At 38.8% G+C, this 26,261-nt stretch overlaps 1 protein-coding gene across 1 annotated transcript in view; it reads right to left on the bottom strand.

The window, feature by feature from the left end:
• Nucleotides 1-26,261, bottom strand: part of MDN1 (midasin AAA ATPase 1) — a 146,029-nt gene that overhangs the window by 112,219 nt on the left and 7,549 nt on the right. The window contains exons 2-12 of the mRNA XM_045544027.1: nt 24,342-24,568; nt 18,412-18,636; nt 17,965-18,072; nt 17,695-17,884; nt 14,695-14,937; nt 14,319-14,450; nt 11,520-11,623; nt 9,353-9,467; nt 5,489-5,682; nt 4,418-4,499; nt 972-1,067 (exon numbers count right to left, since the gene is read on the bottom strand). Coding sequence (XP_045399983.1) covers nt 972-1,067; nt 4,418-4,499; nt 5,489-5,682; nt 9,353-9,467; nt 11,520-11,623; nt 14,319-14,450; nt 14,695-14,937; nt 17,695-17,884; nt 17,965-18,072; nt 18,412-18,636; nt 24,342-24,568 — 1,716 coding nt within the window. The remainder of the gene's footprint in view (nt 1-971; nt 1,068-4,417; nt 4,500-5,488; nt 5,683-9,352; nt 9,468-11,519; nt 11,624-14,318; nt 14,451-14,694; nt 14,938-17,694; nt 17,885-17,964; nt 18,073-18,411; nt 18,637-24,341; nt 24,569-26,261) is intronic.

Raw genomic sequence — 26,261 nt, forward strand, 5'->3', positions numbered from 1 at the left:
TTCCTCTTCTTTAATTTCTGACATAATGCAGTAAACTATGATACATGTGACTACAGCCAAAGCAAAAAGAGAAGCTGTGGCAGACACTCCTGGATGTCTGCTCAACAGCCATTCCTCTTTTGTCTTCCTCACTAATCCAAAGAACCCAGATTTTGTTCAGGTTTGGGACAGAAGTGAAAGGAACAAAGTACTCTGGGAAAGTGAGCCCCCTCCCAAACCAAAGAAGATGAATATTGATCAGTCAAAGCCAATCATGGTGGTTTCGTTCCTCTCACCTAATACAGTTAATATATTTTATTATTTAAGCCACTTTCATTAAAGTGCTCTTTTATCTCCAGCCAAAACCATCCCAACTATTTCAGAAGCCTAAGAAAAATCTATAGTATTGCAGTTCTCAACATAAGGCTTTTTAGAGTCATCATTCTTGTAGGAAAGCCAGATAAATGCCTCAAGATGAGCCCCTGAGTCAAAGGCTCTCTCCTCCAAAAATATCTACTTTGATATAAAACAAGAATGGCAATATAGTAACGTCAGCAATGAACCTAAGTAATAAGTATACAGGTATTCATTGGTACTATTCTTTGCAACTTTTCTGATGATGGAATATAATAATAAAAAGATGGGGGGGAAATCTATGCACTAAACCACACAAAGGTGTTACTAAGACATAGTTATAGTCCTGGGTCTATGACCTACAGAATAAAATGTTCATTAAAAAACTGGAGGAGAGTAAGGTATACATATGATAACAGGACATGAGGAAGCTCACTTTAAGAATGTGGAACACATGGAGAACTATTTGACATGGGAATACTGGAAGTTTCATGCCCATGATGGGTGTCAATAAAACTGCAAAATTTTATAGAGGAGTTAAAATTGCAAAAGGTACTCCAAGTAATGATCAGAGACCAGCAAGCAAGCTAAATATCTCAGCTTTCTTTCAACAGTGAAATAAAAATAGCACTACCTACCTTTTTCTTAGAAATGTTCAATTTGCTTCCAATAACTTCTGCCATTTTCAGTTTGCTTGTACGCTCAGAAAGCATTGCTGTGAAACAGTCCAGAGCCTATTAAAATAACCAAAGTAAATGACAACTGATTTTAAATATAATCACAGAGCTTCACTTTCCTGGCCACAAGAAGGAGGAGCATAAATACAGCAAGAACATTTCTGCAGGACTAAAGAGATCACAAAAAGGTACCCAACCCCAGATTCAGGACCTTACCGTAATGGAGAGAGACAGGACACCAACAAATGTGGAGAATTTACTACTGAAATACTAGCAAAATTAAAAAACAAACAAACAAGAGACCTCAATTGGCAAATCCTAACTTCAGGCAAAGCATAACAATTAGTGTTAATCATTAGATACAAGGTTCATGTGAAAACTGACCCCATATAATGCCAAAGTAACACTCCAAAAGATTGTTTTCTAGCTTTAAGGGGAAACACGTGGTATACAAATCACTTGTATACCTTTACCCTAACCCAGTACTCAATCTTAACAACTACCAGTAGGCCAACCACGTATGTCTTCTGAAGTAATGAAATATAAAGTACTACCAAAAATAGATTCTACCCAAAAAAAGGTCGAACTTGAATCCATCAAACGTTTTGTTAAACTTCTATTTACAGAAAATACAAGGGAGAACATAACATAAAGAACACCATGAGTGTCCTTTATATATGAGAATGTATAAAGAATATATCTAGTCTCTGCCCCCAATTCCTGGCACAGAGCTTCGAAAAACCCTTGGAATTACTCCAGTGAAGAGTATTTTTTATTATTCACAATGAATTCCTCTGGACCATGTCTGAGTTTATACTAACACAGCAGTTCCTGGTGGATCCTTAGATAGTGTCAAGGGAAGGGCAGGCCAAGGCAGAAACAGCAAGCTCATGATTAGGAGTTGAAACTTTCAGCACCACCCCCAATCTCTGGAGATTGAGTCCAAGCACATGGCCAATGACATAAGACCCCAATTAAACTCAAGATACACAAAAACCGGAGAGCTTCCTGGTTGGTGAACATATTGATGTGTCTGGAGGGTAGCATCCCCTGACTCCATGGGAACAGACCCCTGCTCTTGGGACCCTCTCAAACCTTGCCCTTATGTGTCTCTTCCACTTGGCTATTTCTAAGTTGTGTCCTGTATAACAAGACTGTAATTGAAAGTATACCACTTTCAGGGAACTCTGTGAGTCATTCTATCAAATTATTGAACCTGAGGGGTTCACAAGAACCCCAAAATTTATAACTAGTGGGCCATCAGTGTCAGTGCCCAATCCCCCAGACTTGCAGCTGGGGTCTGAAATAAGATAGTTTTGTGGAAGACTCAGTCTTTAAACCTGTGGGGTCTATACTGAGTAATGCCAAAATTGGACTGAATTCATTTCAAGACACCAGTTGGTATTACAGCAATATAGAAGCAACCACATAAGGCCAGAAGGTAAAACATTTTGCAAAATGAGGGATGTCTTCAACAAAGTGATGTCTTTAAAGGGAGACTCTGAAATAATAAAAGAGGTCTTAAGCCTAAATACACAGAAAAAGATCTGGAAGGACACATACTAAGGTGTTAGTGCTAGGGAATCTCTCAATGTGGGGATATTTTTATCATTTTGCTTTACTATATTGTTCTATTTTCAACAATACACACATATTGCTTCTCTCTTTTCTTTTCTTTGGAGACAGAGTCTTGTTCTGTTGCCCGGGCTAGAGTGCCATGGCATCAGTCCCGCTCACAGCAACCTCAAACTCTTGGGTTCAAGGGATCCTTCTGCCTCAGCCTCAGGAGTAGCTGGGACTACAGGCATGTGCCACTATGCCCGGCTAATTTTTTCCACAGATTTTTAGTTATCCGATTAATTTCTTTCTATTTTTAGTAGAGACAGGGTCTCACTCTTGCCCAGGCTGGTCTCGAACTCCTGACCTCAAGCGACCCTCCCACCTTGACCTCCCAGAGTGCTACGATTACAGGCATGAGCCACCGCGTCCTGCCCATATTGGTTTTCTATTGATAAAATGCTTGTATATGAATGTTCATATAGCAGCATTAGTCACAGTAGCCAAAAGGTAGAAATAACACAAACGTCCATCAATAGATGAATTTATAAGATAAAATGTGTTCTGTCAATACAATGGAATATTCTTCAGCCTTAGAAAGAATGAAGTACTGATTCATGCTACAACATGGGTAAACCATGAAAATATGCTGAGTGAAGCAGCTAGATAGAAAAGGCCACATATTATATGATTCCACTTATAGGAAGCATCCCGAATAAACAAATCTCTGTAGAGAGAAGGTAGATTAGCCCACTGCCAGGGGCTGCAGGGAGAAAACAATGGAAATGAAGCAATTGGTATGGGAGTTCTTCCTGGGGTGATAAAAATGTTCTGTTATACAATTAGACAGTGACGATGGTTGTGTAATTCTGTGTACAGTCTAAAAAAGCCATTGAATTTTATACTTTAAAAGGGTAAATATTATGGTACAGGATATCTCAATAAATTGGTTTTATAATACACACATAATAACATTTCAAAATAGAGAGTAAAAAAGAGAAATCAATACTACCATTGCCTCAATTTTATTAGAAAAGTACAAAAGAAGGTTATCCGCAAGAAATGAGAAACCTAGCAAAATGGGAAGGAGAGTTCACTGGAGAACAATGAGGATAAAGACCACCACAGCATTTCAGGGTTTAGCTGAGTGTGAAGTGTGCATTCCAAAGGTGTTTTTTCTCTGCTCAAAGTAACTTTACCAAACACAAAGAGATAACTGAAAACCAAACTGGGTCACTATTCTCTCCTCAATCCTAAGTAACAGAAAACACAATGCTTTATAATCAAAACCCACCAATCTTCAGGTATTACCAATTTTATTCTTAAGCAGGCAGGAGTAAGTGTCTCTTTCTTCTTATTGAATACGGCAGAGCTGTAATTCAATAGGGCTTCCCTCACACCCAACACATTGTCCCCCTCAAAGTTATACTTTATAACTTCCACATAATTTCTCTTGACTAAAGATAAAAAGCCCTACTGAGGCAAGGGGGACAAATACAAATTTATCAAATAGACTAGGAAATTATACATAGGATTAACTACTACATATCTTAGAAACACTGTATCTTACAGCATTGCTTTATGACTACCTGATAAATTGTCTTTTCATTTTACCTTTAATTTTACTATCTATTTTACTCTATCTCATACTATACTTCTTCTGAAGTTAGAATCACAAAATGTTTACTATACTCAATTAGTTTTAAGGGAACTTTAGTTCAGTGTTAACTAGCTAAGGGTAACAAGCCAGACCTAGACTACAGAAAAACTTTTGATAGCAATCCAGAGACAGGAAATAACAATGGAAATTATAGAGCAAAGAGAAAACAAACAGGAAGATGGTATCTTACCTCTTGAAAAATATTTAGTGATGCTGATGAAGATGAACTGTCAAAGCTATGGGCAATCCTATTACACCAATTCAGTAGATCTCTTTAAAAAAATAAAATTAAATAAATAAAACACTCTAGGCCGAAGACATCAGAGGCATGAGAATTTATTCAGCCCTATTAAGTCTGGGGACATCTAACAACTCTCCCCTTTTGAGGAGGAATGTGAAGATAAAAAGTGTTGGAGGAAAGAGTAAGTGAAGGGTCCCAGTCTTTGCTCCTATCAGCAAGTGAACTAGCACTCATTTCTCCCCCACTGATGCCACACTAGGCAGTGGAAAAGGTGGGAAGCAACTAACTCACATCAAAATGAGGAGCTGCCCATTTTTAATTCTCACCTCACACAGGGGAAAGTCAACCATGAAGAACGGAGGGTAATGGCACAGACCTCATTATACATAACAAAATCCAAGACAATTTATTTAAGACCCCAAGGGTCAGAAAAGGACATCTAGTAAAAGAATTATATTAATAACTGTTCCCAAATTTGTCTTTAAAAGTTATTTTTTATTTTTTTTAGAAACAGGGTCTCACTCTGTCACCTAGGCTGGAGTGCAGTGGCGTCAGAGCTCACTGCAGCCTCCAAGACCTGGGCTCAAGCGATTCTCCCATCTCAGTAGCTAGGACTACAGGCATGCGCCACCAAATCCAGCTAAATTTTTTTAAGTTTTCTGTAGAGCTGGGGTCTCGCTATATTGCCCAGGTTGGTCTCAAACTCCTGAGCTCAAGCGATCCTCCCACCTTGGCCACCCAAAGTGCTGGGATTATAAGGCATGAGCCACCACACCCAGTCAAAAGTTGTTTTTTAAAACCAAAAAGAACATTACCTCAATCAAACCTTCCCAATCAGTAACTATAGATCTGAAAAGGGTATCTGACACTATGAAGCAACCTGGAAGTTTAATTCTAAAACCTGACCTCTCGTAACAACCATTTACTTCTAGCTGGTAAGAAATTCTGAGGGAAGCATTTTTAAAATCTTGACTCAAAAATGTGTTTAGTCTAGAGACTAACACTAAAAATGTGTTGTACCTTAGAGACAATTCTCTTCCCTCAAGGACTGGTCTTTTGTTTTCTCTTAGGGCTTCTGAAACTTCCACAGACATCTGTTCACAACCAACGGAACTATCATTCTGAGAGTGATGTTTGTCTCCAGTAAGTTGGATGTAAATGTCAAGCAGGTGATCAGCTGCTGCCGAGAGACTGGGATATCTGATCTGAAGAACCTGACAGAAGAATAAAAAAAGAAAGAAAATTTAGCAGGAGACATGATGATTTTTAAAAGCACACATAAACTGCTGCTAAAACCAATTAGACAAAAAATAGATTTTTTATGAAATTTGTTTTATCTTTACCAAGAGTAAGAACTTGCAACTGGCCAAGCACCGTGGCTCATGCCTATAATCCTAGCACTCTGGAAGGCCAAGGCGGGAAGATTGCTTGAGCTCAGGAGTTCAAGACCAGCCTGAGCAAGGGCAAAAGCCATCTCTATTAAAAATAGAAAAATGAGCCAGGTGATGTGGCAGGCGCCTGTAGTCCCAGCTACTCCGGAGGCTGAGGCAGAAGAATCACTTGAGCCCAGGAGTTGGAGGTTGCAGTGAGCTATGATGACTCCACTGCACTCTACCTGAGTTGACAGAATGAGACTCTGCACCCCCCTCCCAACAAAAAAAGAAACTGCACCCTTATCCACTCTTGCTCCCACGCACACCAACCTACCACAAAGAAATACCATGACTTCTTCTACCCTGAACTCAGTTATCTGGCAATCCCACCATCTATAACACAGCTTAGCAGGTAGAAGTTAAATTGTAAAAGGGTCTCCAAGCAATCCAAACAAATGCATCCTGGGCTACAGTGCCGTGGCCTCAGTCTAGCTCACAGCAACCTCAAATTCCTGGGCTCAAGCGATCCTCCTGCCTCAGTCTCCCAAGTAGCTCAGACTACAAGCATGCACCACCATGCCCAGCTATTTTTTTCCTATTTTTAGTTGCCTTGCTAATTTCACTCTATTTTTTAATAAAAATGGGGGTCTCGCTCTTGCTGAGGCTGGTCTCAAACTCCTGACCTCAAGCAATCCTCCCACCTTGGCCTCCCAGAGAGTGCCAGGATTACAGGGGTGAGCCACCATGCCCATTAAAGAATCCTGTGAGTACTATTTCTCAAAACACAATTCTAAATTCTAGTAAGAGTCATTACGTAAAAATGCAAAAGCAAATCAGAAGCAGTTAACAGAAAGAGGAAAAATAAATTGCTAAAAGCACACTATAATGAAAGAAAACAATGTTAAGTACTAATAAAAAGCAGTTGATCTTTTGACACACAATAGTTGTACAAATGTAAGGATAAGCAGTTGATCTTTTAAAAGCAGACAATAGAATTTAAAAGGCAAAAAAGCTAGTCTTATTCACTTCAATAGCTATTGAATTTACTGCAATATAATACTAAGTGTCCATAATATTGGTTCCAAGGCTTTATAATATGGATTTTTTTTTTTACTCAAGTCTGTTTGAGAAGGCAGGGAAATACATATATGTTAGAAATACTAATCATCAAATACAGTTAAATTAGCTTGAAAAGAAGTATATGTGATTCCAATTTTTATATGTAATATTCACATTTTGTATACATGTCCACATATTTACAAAAGATATGGAACTAAAACGCTAACAGTGTCATCTCAAGTGGCAGATCTTATAGATTTTATTTTTCTGTACTTTACTGAAGGATTTTACAACAAATTGTTTAACATATATATTTCAAATGCAGTAAAAAATAAGCACAAAGGCCGGGCGTGGTGGCTCACACCTGTAATCCTAGCCCTCTGGGAGGCCGAGGCGGGTGGATCGCTTGAGGTCAGGAGTTCGAGACCAGCCTGAGCGAGACCCCGTCTCTACTAAACATAGAAAGAAATTATCTGGACAACTAAAAATATATATAGAAAAAATTAGCCAGGCATGGTGGCGCATGCCTGTAGTCCCAGCTAATCGGGAGGCTGAGGCAGGAGGATCGCTTAAGCCCAGGAGTTTGAGGTTGCTGTGAGCTGGGCTGACGCCACGGCACTCACTCTAGCCTGGGCAACAGAGCGAGACTCTGTCTCAAAAAAAAAAAAAAAAAAGCACAAAGAAGAAGAGAATAATAAAATCAACAAATTCAATCAATAGATCTTTCATATACATTTTTGGGTATGGGGAGAACATTTACAAAATGGGTCACATATATAGGCACAAAGAAAACCTTGATAAGTTTATTTTTTATTAAGTCGGGTTTACTAACCTATAATTTACATATTGGAAAATTCACTGTTTTAGATGTAGAGTTTTGACAAATGTACTATACAATTACATAATCACCATCACAGACAAGATATAGATTATTTCCATCATTCCCTTATGCCCTTTTGTAATAATCAATCCCTTCCCTACACTCGTGCCCCTGGGAATCATGAACCCGATTCCCATCACCACGGTTTTGTCTTTCAGGTCTGTCATATACATGGACTCATACAGGACGTAGTCTATAGCTTGGTTTCTTTTACTTAGCATGTTTTTAAGATTCATCTAGACATTAGTGTATGTATCAAAAGCTCATTTGTTTTTACTGCTGAGTAGGAATTCCATTATATAAGCATGTGTTGTATTTATGATGGGGGAGCTATTTTTACATGGAAAAATACGTTATCAAGTTTAACACTTCAGTAAAGGCCAAGCTATTTGGAAAAAGGGTTCTGAATAGAAAAGATTTTTATGTACTCTCTACGCAGTCATTTTCTATCTTAGGCAAAAAATATCTTTTATTATTACCTTAAATGTCAACATAAAACACATTATCACTTAAAAACGAATCTGACATAAAATGGGTCTATTACCAATTTGATACATATTTTGGGAATTCATTCCTTTAATAAGCATATATTAAATACTTATTTTTATCAGACAGTATTCCAGGGATGGGGAAACAAAATAAATAAGGAATGAAGTCCACCCTCAAAAAGCTCCATCTGATGTGAGAAGCAGATATGCAAGCAATATGGTCAGTCCTGCTTGGGAGACCCAGGAAAGTCTCACAGAGCACCTGTCAGAGGTCACCAATGGCTGTAAGTGGGCACTACCGCAGAGAGAGCAGGCCACCTAAGACTTAAGACACTTCAGACACTCGGGCATATTCAAGATATATGGGGGAGACAAGGTTTGAAAAAATGCCAGGGGCGAGTTCCTGGCACTTACTATGTATGAGAATAGCACTCTGTAAATAGCTTATTTTTTTAAGGTACAGTTTATTATTTCAGTAAGAAGTCAAAGACAGTATCTTTCTAGGAACAAGAGATCTGGGAGTAGCAGCAACAGGAATGTAGTTGCTTCTGTTTTCCATGAATTCAACATAGGAGACTTTTTACTATAATCAGCAATACTACAAAGTCAATCAATGTATAAAATCTGTAAAATAATTCACCTCAATTCTCATTAATGCCCAGATCAAAATGTGCATTAAGTTGTTAAGTGTGAAAGACATTAGTTACAAATCAACTTAGTAAAAAGATTGTAGGGACAACTGAGAAAATTTTAATATAATATAAGAATTAAATAATACTAAGAAACTACTGTTCATTTTATTGGGTATAATATTATTGTGGTTATATATGAAAATGCTCTTAAATTTTTAGAAATGCATGCTTTAGTATTTAAGGGTGAAATGTTAGGGGGCTTGGATTCAAATATATTAACAAAAAATAATAGATGAAGCAACTACAGTAAAATGTTAGAACATATAGTGTTAAAATTTAGGTTGGTGAGAATTTTGGTGGTTCATTATACTATTTATTTTCATGTAAATTTGGCACTTTTCATAATAAAAAGTAAAGAAGAAATGCATTGATACTTTCTATTGCCCACATACCTCATTCAGTTCTGTCTTATCCAGGTTATCCAGGTGAATTTTGGTCCAATATTTGTTCAGCAAAGTAGCATGACTATTTAGCGGTCGATACCAATTTCCTCCACAGCTCAAGAGTCTGCATTTCAAAATAAAAAATAAAGTCACATAAAATTCCCAATTTTAATCCTCAATTACACCTCTAGATATTACTTGTACATTATCTCACATATGTACACATATATGAATAACACTCATAATCCCTTCTGGTCCCAGATACCCCTCTGTTGGGCTTATAGGGCAGATGACAAATGAAAGGCTCACAATTAACCCACATTTGACTCTTCTCCTAGGAAGGAGTGACAAAGCTTTAACCAAGTATTTTCAAATCACTGAAAATGATTCTATGAAGTAAACGTTTTGATCTAAATGACATGTTCCATGATCCTCTTCCTTAAAGCCTAAATACATTCAGGAAGAAGAAAACATAATCCAATGACCATAGTATTAAGTTCACGGCTTATTACTAGAAGTTAATAGTACATAAAAGCATTAAAAATTTCCAGAACAAAGTGGAGAAGGAATATACCTTAAACATACACTCTGGGGAAACTACATGCTTACACATAAGCCACTTGATACTCAAAACGACTGCTCTGAGAAGAAGGTGCCATTCTTTTCTTTTAATGCATAAGGACAGTAATGTCCCTTAGTCACTTAACTATGACCACAAATGGCAGAGTCAAAAACTGAATTCAAGTTTGTCTGATCTCAAGTTTGTCTGACATCTTTCCATGATGTCCCAGGACTTTCTGGGAAATGTCTAAATCTAGCAGGAAAGAATTTCACTATCTTTGTAAATAAAATCAAGGTCTATTAAAAGGAACAGGGTCTAGCAAGGTGTCCCTTGATAACTGTTAGGTTAGTTCCACACTCCATCTCATAGTGAATGAACATCTACTGAAATAAATACTAATGCAATCATTAAATATAGTATGATGTTAGTTTCACTTGTGGGCATTTCAAAACCTTGGAGAAGGCTGGGCGCAGTGGCTCACGCCTGTAATCCTAGCACTCTGGGAGGCCGAGGCGGGTGCATTGCTCGAGGTCAGGAGTTTGAGACCAGCCTCAGCAAGAGCGAGACCTCGTCTCTACTAAAAATAGAAAAGAAATGATCTGGCCAACTAAAATATATATATAGAAAAAATTAGCCGGGCATGGTGGCGCATGCCTGTAGTCCCAGCTACTGGGGAGGCTGAGGCAGTAGGATCGCTTAAGCCCAGGAGTTTGAGGTTGCTGTGAGCTAGGCTGATGCCACGGCACTCACTCTAGCCCGGGCAACACAGCGAGACTCTGTCTCAAAAAAAAAAAACCTTGGAGAAGCTATACAGGTTATAGGGTAACAGTAAGAAATAAACCACTGAGGCCGGTCACGGTGGCTCACGTCTATAATCCTAGCACTTCGGGAGGCTGAGGCAGGAGAATCGCTTGAGGACAAGAGTTCAAGACCAGCCTGGGCAACATAACAAGATCCAATTTCTACAGAAAATTTAAATAATTTTAAAAAGCCAGGCATGGGCATCTGTAGTCCTAGTCACTTGGGAGGCTGAGCCAGGAGGATTGCTTGAGTCCATGATTTTTAGGAGGAAGAGAGAGTTAGGGGGGAAGGAAAGGGGAAAAGGGAGAGAGGAGTGGGAGGAAGGAGAGAGGGATGGGGGGAGGGAAGAAATAAACCAATAAACCACTGTCTTCAAGTTATTATAAAATGTTGCTCAATTTTTATTCCTTTGTTCAGGCTTATAGTTAATTAATTTAATTATCTGAAATCTGCATATCACCATCATCATCACCATAGCCATTAATCAGGTACTTACCATGTAACATGTCTTCAGCACAAGTCATTTCACTTAATCTGTACAGCCACCATTTGACAGGACTCAAACCCAGGGTTATTTAACAATAATCTCACCTCTGATTATTTTTGAAAACATGAAAATAAGAGTGTTTTTAACTGGTTACTTTTCATTTGGAAAAAAAAACCCTTTTGTAAATTGAGATAAGGCTAGACCTATCATGAGCTCCAATTAATCTTGCTTCAAGTTGTCCTGGAGAACTGTATTCCAGGATTCCTGGATTTGGCATGCAGACTTACTGGCTCCAGAGTGGGAAGAGAAATGTAAATAGGACATACCTCCTGGTTGCAAAAAACTGAAATCCAGGAGCCACTTTCAGGCAGTCACCTCGGCCAGGAATCAAGAGCTCTCCATTTTCCAAAAGAGGGATCAGTATGGAAACCTAAATCACAAAACCCCACTGATAAAGTAAAGCTCTTCAGACAGAAGTAACAAAAAACAAGCAACTCTCTCTCCAAATGACACACCCTTGGAAGAAACATCACTTCTCCTAGTATAAACTAGGGTCAAAATGCAGATGGGGATGTCTGCACCATCTTCACTCTAGCACGACGATTTACTCATTCAGCATTCCCTGTGTGTCTTCTGCAGACCACAACCAAGCAAGCAAAGCCTAGAGTTTGAAGTGAGATGATAGGGATGCAAACCACACGACATGATTAGTGTGGCCCTAGGGGTATAGAGAGCTATATGTGAAGAGAGGAAGGCTCTGGATCAGAATAGAGTGATTGAGAAGCAAGGCAGTGAAGCCTTCCCTGAGGTATGCCATTCACTGAATCTTACAGGATGAGCAGAAATTAGCCAGGTTTGGTGGGAGAAAAATGGCACATATACTCCGGGCAAAAGTATTCAAGTGCATAAAAAAACTGATATGCCTAAGAGCATGACATGAGCAAATTCTGTTACGGTAGCACAGAATATGCATGTAATGCAGAAGAAAGAGATAAGGCTTAGAGATAAAGAAAAAAAGGCTTCCTGCTGAGACAAGGACTTTGAGCTTTTCTGTAAGAGTTACTGGGAGGATTTTAGGCTGAGAAAAAAAAACCCAATTATATACTTTAAAAAATCAACTGTGCAGCAATATGGAAGACAAACTGAAAGGGAGCTAGACTGCAGAAAAGGAGACCGGAAAGGACACTATTCAGGTAACAAAGGCAAGATGGACTGGTAGGTGGGTAAAATAAGAAAGCCAGTGCCAAGGCAGTAAGATTGGAAAGAACAGAATAACCAGAGAAGGAAAAGGCAGTAAGCCATATGGAGACTAACTGAATGAGAGGGAAGAAGAAAGAGGCATCTAGGTTGCGGCTTGGTAACCGTGTGGGAAAAAAGGCTGTTCTGAAAAAAATAAGACAAGTACCAATTTGGACATCTTGTTGTACTGGCTATGTGACATCCAAGCAGAGATTTTTTTTTTTAAAAAGTGTGGACTAGACATATGGATCTAAGACTTGAGTTTATGGAGAAGTTTGAAAAAGAAAAAACAAAATGAGAAGAGCGGAGAGCCAAGGAAGAGGGTTCTAAAATATCAGACATAATTTTTTTAGACATCATTATTTCATACATGGCTAGGAGCTGAAAGAGAAGCCCAAAATAATATAGGAGCAACTCCAAGATACTCCAAAACTTGAAATTAAAGAAAATGATCCTGAATGAGATCTGTAAAAGCTACTTTAAAACGGTAATGGGTCAACTAGTAGCTGAGAAGTTCTGAAAACAAAATAATAATCAAAGAGATCTGCATATGTTCTTAAGTAAATGTAAGTTCACTATAATGATAAGTGATACACACGTTAGAAACAAACATGTTATCAGAAGGGGAATAGTCTGCACAAAATGGAACTCAAAGTACAAAAATTTTCTGATGTTTATCAGGCACTGCCAAAGAGAGACGTAGAAATTGTCAGTTTGGTCTTTAATCAGGACTTGGTCACCACAGAAATATACTTAGCTATGGGACAGGGTTAGATCCCTAGGCTCCATCATGGCCTGGAGAGAACACCCCTTATATTTATCTACCTTCTTTGGTTCTAATTCCACAATCCATAAGCCAGCTAACCTGATATCTGAAAAACTGCCCAGGAAGGAGGACACTACAAAAGGAAAAAAGCAAGTATTTTAAACTGGCCTTATAGTTCGTATTTTAATTTTACTTTTAAAATTGAGTCAGTTTCTTTAAGAAAACTGAATTTCCAGTCTTATAAAACTAAACATGAAGACCCTAAAACACAATGATAAAACTGTGAGGCCCTGTTTGGACCAATATCCCCAAACATCTTTACTTCGTCACACTCTAAAAACACTGACACAAGATACACTTATTTTCAGCCACTCCTTTCCCCTCATATATCCCTAAACGTATACACGCCCACATACATACTTTCATTCTCTCTCGTGTCTAAGAGGGAAAAGTCCGTATACAGTTAATCTGAGGGTTCACCTTAAAAGAAAATTAAAACTAATCTCAGGAAAATCTGTCCAAAGGAAGAATTTTTCATCCTGTAATACATTTCTTTGGTCAGTCTTCAGGAAATAGAGGAAACACAGACTGCCTCAATGGCTAAATTTCATACACATAGAAGTGGTCTTTTTGAAAACCAAAATACACATCCAGTATATTTTTCCTAATGGAACAAAGACAGGGCCACTCTTACTACATCATCTCCTCCTTCATTTATCTCTCCTCAGTCCAATGCTCTATAGCTGCCATAGCTGGGACACAGGATCTCAATGTACCCACAACATGGTTAAGATGTTCCTCACCAGACCTATTCCTGGAAAAGCTGTGAAGCTAATCACATACTCAATAAGAGGAGGGAAAACTACTGTGAAACTGGTCACATATGTAACTACTACAAGAAATAGCACAGGCAAAATTTTATAAATTCTCTATCAAACAACAAACCAGTAAAGTAAGCCAAGACCTCAAATCAGATCAGTAGGTAACCATGAATAAGCTTCCTATAACATATCATGACTGATCAAATACTTCTATCGTTTAAATCATCCTTAGACTAACAAAATACTCTTTAAAGATAGGAAAAGATGTTAGGAGGCAAGGATTTAGCAAGACTACATACCACATCTAAAGGGGCATAGTCAATATCCTCCAGAAGGATCCAGTGGCCCATTGTGGCTGCCTGTGTCAGGGTGCCAGGCTGCCACACAAACTCTCCAGGGACATCTGTGCAGCGATACATTCCCAACAACATCTGCAGAAAAAGGATAAAGTAATTACTGAAACCATACACCCTGAGGTGTCAATGCTGCATCTTTTCATTAACTGTTAAACTTCTATAGGGATATAGATAAGTAAACACTTACAGTTTACTCAGCTTGGCCCAACAGTATGAGCAAGACTAATAACTCTTCTTATATTCCCTTAGCAAAAACAATACTTGAATGCAAATGTTCACAATCATGCCAACCCACCAAAACTCACCATTTCTTTATTACCTTACTGTCAGTCTGATCTCCAAGCTGGACTTTGAGGAGCTGAGGAGGCTTCCTTCTACCTGTCACTGCAGCTAAATATTCAACTAAGGAAGTTTTGCCACATCCTATTGGTCCTTCCAACAACACAGCATTCTGGGAAGCCACTGCCACAGCCATAGTCTGAAGATTTTTGCAGACAGACTCCACCAGCACATAAGACCGAAGGGCCAGCTCATGTTCACGCGAAGAACTCCTATTACTAGCCTAAGGAGGCATGTGAGAAACAAAAGGCATGTCAAGAGGAGTCCTTCCTGGCTGGGCACAGTGCCTTGCGCCTATAATCCCAGCACTTTGGAAGGCTGAGGAAGGAGGATCGCTTCAGCCCAGGAGTTCCAGGCTGCAGTGAGCTATGATTGCACCCACTGCACTCCTCTAGCCTGGGTGACAGAGGAAGACTTTGTCTCCAGGATTGAGGGGAAAAAAAAAAAAGAGTCCTTCCCCCCAAAGAACATAAGTTAATTTCTACAACAATGCTTCCACTGACCTTACGTAAACCTCTGCCAATAAATTAGTACTACCAAAACTATAACATCATGTATGTTATCCAAAGAAAGGATCTGACATTTTTTCTTTTACTTTCCATTTTTTGGTGGGAGGGGGAGTAGGAAAGCAGAATTTGCTAACAAATTTAAGAAAACATCTCCCAAAGTTTAAGTAGACAAAAAAACTGACACACAGGGGTAGAGAACAAATCTCATTTCTTACTGTTGGATTTTTAAAACTTTTTTCCTCTTCCCATATTTTTCACATCTAAGATCAAAAATGCACATAATAAATTTCTGAGATAAGTGAAATATGGACACTGAGAGGGTATTTTATATTATAAAACTATTAATTTTTTAGGTGCAATAAGAGTACAGGAGCTATTTTTTAAATATCTTTCTTTTAGAGATACATATTGAAGTATTTAGGTGTAAAATAATATGATGCCCAAGATTTGCTTCAAAATAATACAGTGAGAAGAAATCATGCAGAAATATAAATAAAACATTATTGATCATAAATTGGTAATTACTGAAGCTGTGTGATAGGTACATCGGTATTCATTACATCATTCTTTCTACTTTGGAATATATTTGACATTTTCCATGCCAAAAAGTTAAAAATCACATTAATAACGTACCCAGTAAGTTTAATGGATATAGTTTTTCAATTTTGCAAGATGAAAAAGTTCTGGAGATTGGTTGGACAACAATGTGAACTGAAGTATCAACTTTAAAATGTTAAGATAGTAAATGTTATGTGTACATTACTACAAAATTTAATAGTAATGCATCCAATATACATGGGGGAAAAGACTTCTTGGGAAAGAAGAATGATTAATAACTTTTAAGGGGCAGTAACTTCTTAAACATGACAAGTCCCCTAGAGATATGAGAGGACAAAATGAGAAATTCAGGACTGGAGGGTCTTAACTTTCTTAGGGCTATCACTCTCAGCAATCTGGCAGGCAGGGTGGGACATAGCACCACTCCGCACTTCTGCCCCACTGGCCCCACCACCAGGCCTATCCCCACCAGAATCCTTCCCTATGTTAATTCTAATGCCCCAAACCTAATTTGTTAGGATAGTGGTTACAGGATTGTGGGCAGTGGGGAGAGCGGTGAGCATTGTAGGAAATGGTACTTAGCCACTACGAGGAAACTCAAAGAGCTTTGGAGGTGCTGGTTTTTTGGTGCTATTTACACAGATACATTCAATTTATGAATAACCACTGAGCTATAACACTTATGACATGCACATTTTCATATATATATATATATATATAATCTTACACATTAATTCAACATTTTGTTAACACTACTACCCAGAGACAAAGTGATGGTTCAAGAAATGATCCACTGGCTCACACCTGTAATCCCAATATGTTGGGAGGCTGAGGCAGGAGGACTGCTTGAAGCCAGGAGTTTGAGGCCAGCCTGGGCAACACAGCGAGACCCTGTCTCTACAAATAAAAAATATAATTTAAAAAGAAAAAAAGAGAAATAACCCAGGACTTGTTCCAAGAAGAAAAGTGGGTGGATCCGACCAGTGATAATTGACTAAATACTGCTGGGGAAAAAAGACTGGTTCCTAATGGTTCCAGATTTATGATCTGTAAGCCTAAGTGTGGTCTAGAGCCAAATGACCTAGAAAGGTCACTTCATATGACAGGAAGGCAGTACGTTACAAATACTCACCTCTCATACAACTGACAGAATATTCTGGTGGAAAAGAGACTGCTGGGAGTTATCACTAGGCCTCACCCTGTCTTTGCCACAGAGCAATCCAAAGGCCTCCAAACAAGTCATTCTGCCTTTGAATTACATTAATATGGGATCACAACCTGTGCGACCCGACCCAACTTCACACAGTTGTCCTAACAAACAAACAAGAAGATAAATGGGCCAGGCACGGTGCGGTGGCTCACACCTATAATCCTAGCATGCTGGGAGGCTGAGGCAGGAGGATTGCTTGAGCTCCTGAGTTCAAGACTAGCCTGAGCAAGAGCAAGATCCCGTTCTCAACTAAAAATAGAAAAATCAGCCTGTTGACACGGCATGCACCTGTAGATCCAGCTACTTGGGAGGCTGAGGCAAGAGGATCACTTCAGCCCAGGAGTTTGAGGTTACAGTGAGCTACAATGATGCCACCACACTCTATCCAGGGCAACAGAGCAAGACTGTCTCAAAAGGGAAAAAAAAAAAAAGATATATGGTAGAGAGAGCTCTGCTAGAGTTAAAGGCATCACATCAACCATCATTATAGTTTCTAATTTCACATTAAACAGAGACAAAGGGAATACTAAGGAAAGTCCAAGGTGAATTTTTCTTAAATTTCTCCCTGAACACTTCCAAAATTGGAGTAGCAGTTAAACAAACTCAACTTGGCTTACGCCTTGTACACAGAGCCCAGCCAATGAAAGAGCACAGTAGTGTTTAGGAGGGAAAAGGGGCACACCCCCTACTGATGCCAACATACCTGCTCACCAAGGGCTGGTGGCAGCCTGGGCAGCACCACACCACAGACAGCTGTCACCCTGGAGGAGAGGTCAGCTGAAATAAGATGTCCCTGTAAGTACTGCTGTTCCTTCTTACTCCAAAGGGAGGCTTGTGGATTGGCCAAAACCAAAGCCTTCTCCAAGTCCTGCAATTGGGCCTCTTCTAATAACCTAAGGGAAAGGGGAATCTCATCAATTATTTTATTGCACATAAAACCCACAGCAGAACTTCTAGGAAGGCTCCTGCTTACCTCAACCTGAAATGGATCAATTCATCACTATTAAAAACCTTCTTAAGGAATGATAACTTGTGCTCTTCATTCATACAGGTGACCAATGCAAGACAATTAGCTGTGTACCTGGAGAAAAAATATATAAAATCAGGTGATCCACAGCTGATTATGAAGAATAAAGAAAATTTACTAGCCAACACTAGAAAAGGAAACCTTAAAGAATTATTACAATACACTTTTAAGAGTAGAAAAGGCAAATCAGTCACAATGAATTCATTTTGTGGAACTTAAAAAAAATCATATCCTCTCAAATGACACATGATTAAGAAGGAATTCAAAAATCTAAGAATATAACAAACTTAAAATGGTTTCCTTTCCCTCCTGGCACACGCACACACGGAACTCCACATACACCCTCTACCACCCCCACACTAGAAGTACAAGAAAAGTCTAAGAGTTACACACCAGCGGACCAAGGTATCATGGCTTCTGAGGAGAGGAACACACACACTCCAATCCCAGAGTTCCCGGAACACAGACTGCTCTTGCTGCAAAAACTTGTAGGCTGCTTCCATTAGGTCCCGGAGCTTCATCCGCCTGCGCCCATAGCGGACTGGATTAGCGTCTGAACTCTCTAGGAAGAGTCTTTGAAAGACTGGAGAAGTATCCTTGAAATACCTCAGGGCAAACCTTCAGAAAGAAAGAAAGTTAGAATACTCCCTGACTTCCAAACATTCGACTTATGATTTTTTGACTTTACAATGGGTTTATCACAGTAATGAATGCATTTTCAACTCACAATTTTTTTTTTTTTTTGAGACAAAGTCTCACTCTGTTCCCCAGACTAGAGTGCAGTGGCACCATCGTAGCTCACTGCAACCTCAAACTCCTGGGCTCAAGGCATCCTCCTGCCTTAGCCTCTTCAGTAGCTGGGACTATGGGTGACTGCCACCAAGCCCAGGTAATTTTTTTAAAAATTTTTTGTAGCAACAAAGTCTCCCTATTGTTGCTTAGGCTGGACTCGAACTCCTGGCCTCGACTGATCCTCCCACTTCGGCCTCCCAAAGTGCCAGGATTACAGGTGTGAGCCACCACACCTGACCAATTTTCTTTCAACTTACTATTTTCCATAAAGAGTATCTGTTATTTTCATTAGTTGGTGAGAGAATCAAAGAACACATCTCTGCTAATACAGGACCACAGAACAAAACAGAACTCCCAAGGATCTCAGAACACAAGGAGACAAATGCTAACTCAACAAATGCTAGTACTCAAATTGTATTCTGTTCAATTTTAGAAACCAGGACCACGGCATAAGATATGTAACCATAATATAAAAACATAATTACCCACAAAAGCAGAGGTACTTGTAAGAGTTTACTACTGAAAATGCACTTACTTCCAATGAACATTTTATTGAACACTATGAGCCAGATAGACAATGTGATGTGTTAATACCTAGGGATTCAAAACCAAAGAGATATTTTTCTTGAGGAGCCTGCTAATAATGAAGACAGCCAATTACAGAAACAATAAGAGACACAAAGAAAAAAGAGTCAACTGAACCTGGGCATGGGGAGCAGGAAGAGATGCTTAGCTTGCATCTTAAAGGATGAAGAGGAGATCCACATGAAGGTGTGAAGGAAAAAAAACATTCCACGCAGATGCAACAAAAAAAGTTCACTGAGACAGCATCAGGAAACAGCGTGGTATGCAGAGGCAACCACAAGCAGTGTGTTATAACTAGATATCTCCTGGCAGAAAATGAGATGAAGGGGAAGGCAGTGGCCAGAATATATGAAGCTTATGAAGCCATAGTAAAGATGCTGAGGCTTCACTGTACTGTCTTAGTTTCCCACGCAGATCTATTCTTCTACAATAAATTCTAAGAGACTTAATGAGAAACACTGGTGTAAACTGAGTTATAAAGGCTTCTTTATACACTCAGAAAAAGCTTGAGTAGTCCCAGAATCTCTAGCTTGGTTGTTCAGTGAAGGTATTCCCCAGTACCATGCTAGTCTGTAAAGACTGGGAGAGGTGGCTGTTTTTTCAAATGCCCAACTCTTAATTACAATAACAACAAAAAAAATTGCAAAGCACACAAAGAAGCAGGGAAACAGAGCCCAAAAAAGGAAAAAATAAAACTCCAGAAACCAACCCTACAAAAACACAGATATATGACCTACATGACAAATAATTTAAAATAAATAACTTTCATAAGGATGCTCAAAGAACTAAAACGTAACACAGGTAAACAACTAAATGAAATCAGGAAAACAATGCACAAACAAAATAAGAACAAAGAGACAGAAACTACAAAAAGAAACACATAAATTCTGTGCCTGAAATATACAATAATTAAACTGAAGGAAAACATCACTAGAGAGTTCAACAACCTACTTGATCTGGCAGAAAAAAAGAATCAGCAAACCTGAAGACAATTCATTTGAAATTATCAAGTCAAAGGAACAGAAACAAAAAACAATAAAGAAGAATGAGAAGAGTCTAAAAGATGTATGAGACACTAACAAGAGGACCAAATATACATTCTGAGAGTCTTGGAAGGGGGAGAGATAAAGGGACAGGACAGCCCATTTGAAAAACTAATGGTCTTGGCCGGGCGCGGTGGCTCACGCCTGTAATCCTAGCCCTCTGGGAGGCCGAGGTGGGTGGATCGCTCGAGGTCAGGAGTTCGAGACCAGCCTGAGTGAGACCCCGTCTCTACTAAAAATAGAAAGAAATTATCTGGCCAACTAAAAATATATATAGCAAAAAAAAATTAGCCGGGCATGGTGGCACATGCCTGAAGTCCCAGCTACTCGGGAGGCTGAGGCAGTAAGATCCCTTAAGCCCAGGAGTTTGAGGTTGCTGTGAGCTAGGCTGACGCCACGGCACTCACTCTAGCCTGGGCAACAAAGTGAGACTCTGTCTCAAAAAAAAAAAAAAAAAAAAAGAAAAACTAATGGTCAAAAACTTTCCAAATCTGAAGAAAGAAATGGACATATAAATTCAAGTTCAAAGAATTTCAACCACAGTAAACCCAAAGAAACTCACACTGAGCACCTTATAAGCAAACTGTAAAGTCAAAGAAAGCGGCAAGAGAAAAGCAACTTATCACATTCAGTGAAACTTCCATAACATTATCAGTGGATTTCTTGGTGAAATCTGGTGGACCAAAAGAGAATGGGATGATATATTCAAAGTGCTAAAAAGAAACAAATTAAAAAAAGAAACACACACACGCACAAAAAAACCCTGTAAACCAACAATACTATATCCAGCAACGTCCTTCAAAAAAGAAGAAAAAATTAAGACTTTCCCAGGTAAAAGCTGATATCTGATAACATTTTAAATGATAAGATCAAGATATGATCATTTTGATTTGTAATTTTTTCCCTTTTCATTTTAATAGCTTTAGAGGGTACAAGTTTTGAATTCCATTACATGTATATATATTGTATGATCATGAAGTCTAGGCTTTTAGTGGGCTTTTAGGTGGCTCGAGCTTGTAATCCCAGTGACTTGGGAGGCTAAGGTGGGAGGATCGCTTGAGGCCAGGAGTTCGAGACCAGCATGGACAACATAACGAAACTTTGTCTCTACACTAAATAGATTTTTAAAAATTAGCCAAGCATGGTGGTGCATGCCTATAGTCTCAGCTACCCAGGAGGCTGAGGCAAGAGAATTGCTTGAGCTCAGATTACAGCGAGCTATGATCACACCACTGCACACTCCAGCCTGGGTGACAGCGTGAGACCCCATCTCTGAGGGAAAAAAAGAAAAAAATTAAATGACAAAAAATATTTTTTTAAACCTATGAATCTCTTAATGGGTATAACAGTATATAAAAATTTAATGTGATGTCAGTAACATAAAATGGGAAGGGTAGAGCTACATAGGAATATACCTTTTGTATGCTTGAAACTTAAGTTGTTAACAGTTTAAAATACAATGTTTTAACTTTAGTATATTTTATACAATTGTAATAATAACCACAAAGAAAATATACAGAGAATATGCACAAAAGAAATGAGAACAGATCAAAGCACGCGTTGGAAAAAAATCAAAAAAACACAAAGGAAGGCAGTAAAAAAGGAAAGGAAGGGCAAAAAGTTACAGGACATACAGAAAATAACTAAAAAAAATGGCAACTGCTAATTCTTGCATATCACTGATTACTTTAAATGTAAATAGATTAAACTCCCCAGTCAAAAGACAGATCAGCTGAATACAGAAAAAACATGATCCAACTATATGTTGCCTACAAGAAACTCACTTTACATCTAAGGACACACACATAATCTGAAAGTGAAAATATGGTAACAAAATATTCCATACAAATGATAACAAAAAGAGAGCAAAGGTGGCTAACCTAATAAAAGACAACAGACTTTAAATAAAAAACTGTTACAAGAAACAGAGAAGAAAAAAATAACAAAGAAAAAAAAAGAAACAAAGGACATTATACAAGGGTAAAAGGGTCAATTCACGACAAAGATACAATAATTTAAAACATGTATGCACTCAGCATCAGAGCTCCTAAATGTATGAAGCAAACTTCTAAAAGAATTACAAGGAGAAATAACACAGTAATGCTAGAAGACTTCAATATTCCACTTCCAATAATGGATAGAACAACCAGACAGAAGATAAATAAGGAAACAAAAAACTAGAACAAGACTACAGACCAACTGAACCAAAGAGATCTATGTAGAATGTTCCACCTAACAAGAACAGAATATACATTCTTCTCCAGAGCATTCAGAACATTCAAGGATAGATTACATATTAGGAAAGAACACAAGTCTGAACAAGTTTTAAAAGACTGAAATTATACAAAGAATCTTTTCCTATCACAATAAAATGAAACACATCAATAGAAGAAAAACTGGAAAATGCACAAATATATGGAAACAACATACTCTAAAACAACTATACGGGTCAAAAAATAAGTCACAAGGGAAATTAGAAAACACCTTCAGACAAATGAAAACCAAAACATATGGTATGCAATAAAAGTAGTATTAACAGAGAGGTTTATAAACACATACATTAAAAAAAAGAAGAAAGATCTCAAGTTAATAACCCACACCTTAAGGAACCAGAATAAGAACCACTAAACCTAAAGATAACAGAAGAAAATAAAGATTAAAGCAGAGATTAATGAAATAGAGAATAGAAAAATAAAAACTCAATGAAACTAAGAGTTGGTTTTTGAAAGATCAACAAAATTGCAAATCTTTTCCTAGACTAACAAAAAAGAAGACTCAAATAACTAAAATCAGAAATGAAAGAGGAGACATTACAACCAATGCCACAGAAACGAAAAGTATTATGAGAGAAAGCTCTGCACAATTGTATGCCAACCTAGAATAGATAAACTTCTAGAAACACATAACCTATCAAGACTGAATCATGGGCCGGGTGCGGTGGCTCACGCCTGCAATCCTTGCACTTTGGGGGGCTGAGGCGGGTGGATCGTTTGAGCTCAGGAGTTCAAGACCACTCTGAGCAAGAGCGAGACCCCGTCTCTACTAAAAATAGAAAGAAATGATTTGGACAGCTAAAAATTATATATATATATATATCTTTATAGAAAAAATTAGCCGGGCATGGTGGCGCATGCCTGTAGTCCCAGCTACTCGGGAGGCTGAGGCAGTAGGATCGCTTGAGCCCAGGAGTTTGAGGTTGCTGTGAGCGAGGCAGATGTCATGGCACTCTAGCCCGGGCAACAGAGTGAGGTTCTGTCTCAAAAAAAAAAAAAAAAAAAAAAAAGACTGAATCATGGGTGAGTGCAGTGATCCTAGCACTTTGGGAGGCCCAGACAGGAGGACTGCTTAAGCCCAGGAGTTTGAGGTTGCAGTGAGCTATCGTCACACCACTGCACTCCAGCCTCAGTGACACTTTAAAAGACAAATACATTAAAATCCAATTCTAACAAAGTTTCTTGCCACACTGATTCAGCTAGATTTATAGAAAGCTGGAAGGGACGCTACAGCCAGCACTTCAAATCCACCCCCTCAGCTGCTCCAACAAGGAAGAAATCTCACCCATCTGAGGTGGATGCTATAAGAGTCTTACCAAAACCTCATTCAAATCTGTCTCATATGCATGTTTCGCCACAAAATGCAATCCTTGAGTGGATTGGGGACATATCTTGGCCATTTTTCTAGACTGTTTTCATGGCCAAGATTTAAAAGAAACCTAGTAAATGCTCATTGAACTGAGATGGATGTATGGATTCTGCTGTGATTATTTTTATAATACAGTACTACTTATATCTCTCTTTGCTGTATTTCCCTTTTTCCTTCTCAGCTCAGACTCCTCCTTACTTCCCAAGAGGGATCAAGTTCTATCACCTCAGGAGAAACACGGAGAATAAAACTGCTACTCACAGGAGGACATCAGGATGGTTACCAATGAGTTTGCTCATTGACACACAGAGCCTTTCATGTAGATCATGGTTAACCTGGCCTCCAGCTTTAATGGCTTCAGCATTCCTTTCCAGCAAATCCAAAAGGAGAGGGCGCAGCTGGTGACCAACCAAAACAGTACAATCCTTATCCAGGAGTAACTGTGCTAAGGTATTCAGGATACACTGGCGATCTTGAGGTGTCCACACCTGAGAAAAGGGCAAAACAAAATATCTATGTAAATAATATTCATTTGCACTGCTGGAGAAGAACACACAGAGTCCTATCTTGGAATCAAAATATCCAATTTCCAGACTTCAGAAATGAGTTTCTCCTATAAAAATAATACAGTGGGGTTTTTGGGGAACAGAGGATTAGAGTCAATTTAATGTAAAGGCTGTTGCAAATAAGTTTCAGTCACTGGAATTTAAGGTAAAAGGGATTCCACTTAAATGCTACACAGCTTCCCTGAAAAATAATGTATGTTTCAGCATCTCCACATTCTCCAGGGAATCCAAAACCCCAGTATTCCTTAACTCTTGAAGGAAAACATAGGAATTTTGCAGTTAGTATGCAAAACTGCCAGCTCTCTTGAGGAAAGAACAGAGGTGGGAAATTAATTCATAGAAACAAATGGTATCTCTAATCAAGGCTATCAAGGTTTCAGTCTCTATTTAATAAACAAAACAGATCCAAAGTAGACAGCTACACTTTGTTAAGATGAAATAAAACACAAAATTCTAGTGCCTGGGCTCAGAATATTCATAAGCATAAAAAGGAATTCTAAAAATTATGTAGAAATTATACTGCTAGTGTGTATTCAGCTTTGCAAAACACTTTCTGCCTGGCAATGTGACAGCAGATTTAAATCACCAAAGAAGGGCCGGGCGCGGTGGTTCATGCCTGTAATCCTAGCACTCTGGAGGCCGAGGCAGGTGGATTGTTTGAGCTCGGGAGTTCGAGACCAGCCTGAGCAAGAGCGTGAGACCTCGTCTCTACTAAAAATAGAAAGAAATTATATGGACAGCTAAAAATATATATAGAAAAATTAGCCAGGCATGGTGGTGCATGCCTGTAGTCCCAGCTACTTGGGAGGCTGAGGCAGGAGGATCGCTTGAGCCCAGGAGTTTGAGGTTGCTGTGAGCGAGGCTGATGCCACCGCACTCTAGCCTGGGCAACAGAGTGAGACTCTGTCTGAAAGAAAAAAAAAATTACCAAAGAGGTACATGCCCTCTGACCCTGCAAGTCCAATGCCATGACATGATCTTAAGGAGTTTCATGCTAAAGTTATCTACAAAGTGCACCTTGAACACATCCTAAATACCATGTGCAAAAATATAACAAGTTTGTCCAAAATTGTTTCTCAGAAAACAAGAGGTCGCCTTATACATGAGCACTTACAAAGTCTTCCATGTTACAAGGCACTCTCTCATGAAAACACCTGCTTCAGAACAAAGCACTGACTGGGGAAAGATGTTACATTGAAACAATTTCTGTCAATATTATTTCTGTAGCTCATGGGAGGAGAAGTGAAGGATTCCATAAAAATGGAGGCAAAGCAATTTAACAGATTTGGCCAGAATTCACAAGGGCAGGCATGACCTTACATTTTCAACTGATGAATATCCCTATAAACAAGCACTCTAAAGATACAATTTTTAAAATAATAAAGTGGTTATGTGGAGAAAAGAAATGTCCAAACAAAACAAACCCAACTGTGCTAAACATGTTACACAAATGGATACTTGTGGACTGAGAAAAAACTTCCAGAAAGAACATAATAAATTTTCTCTTCAGTGTCCCTCCCAGTGGTTCACACCTGCAATTCCCAGCTACTTGGGGAGGCTAAGGCCAGAGGATCATTTGAGCCCAGGTGTTCAAGGCATGCCTGGGCAACACAGT

Source organism: Lemur catta, chromosome 2, assembly GCF_020740605.2.
Source record: "Lemur catta isolate mLemCat1 chromosome 2, mLemCat1.pri, whole genome shotgun sequence".
Classification (NCBI taxonomy): domain Eukaryota; kingdom Metazoa; phylum Chordata; class Mammalia; order Primates; family Lemuridae; genus Lemur; species Lemur catta.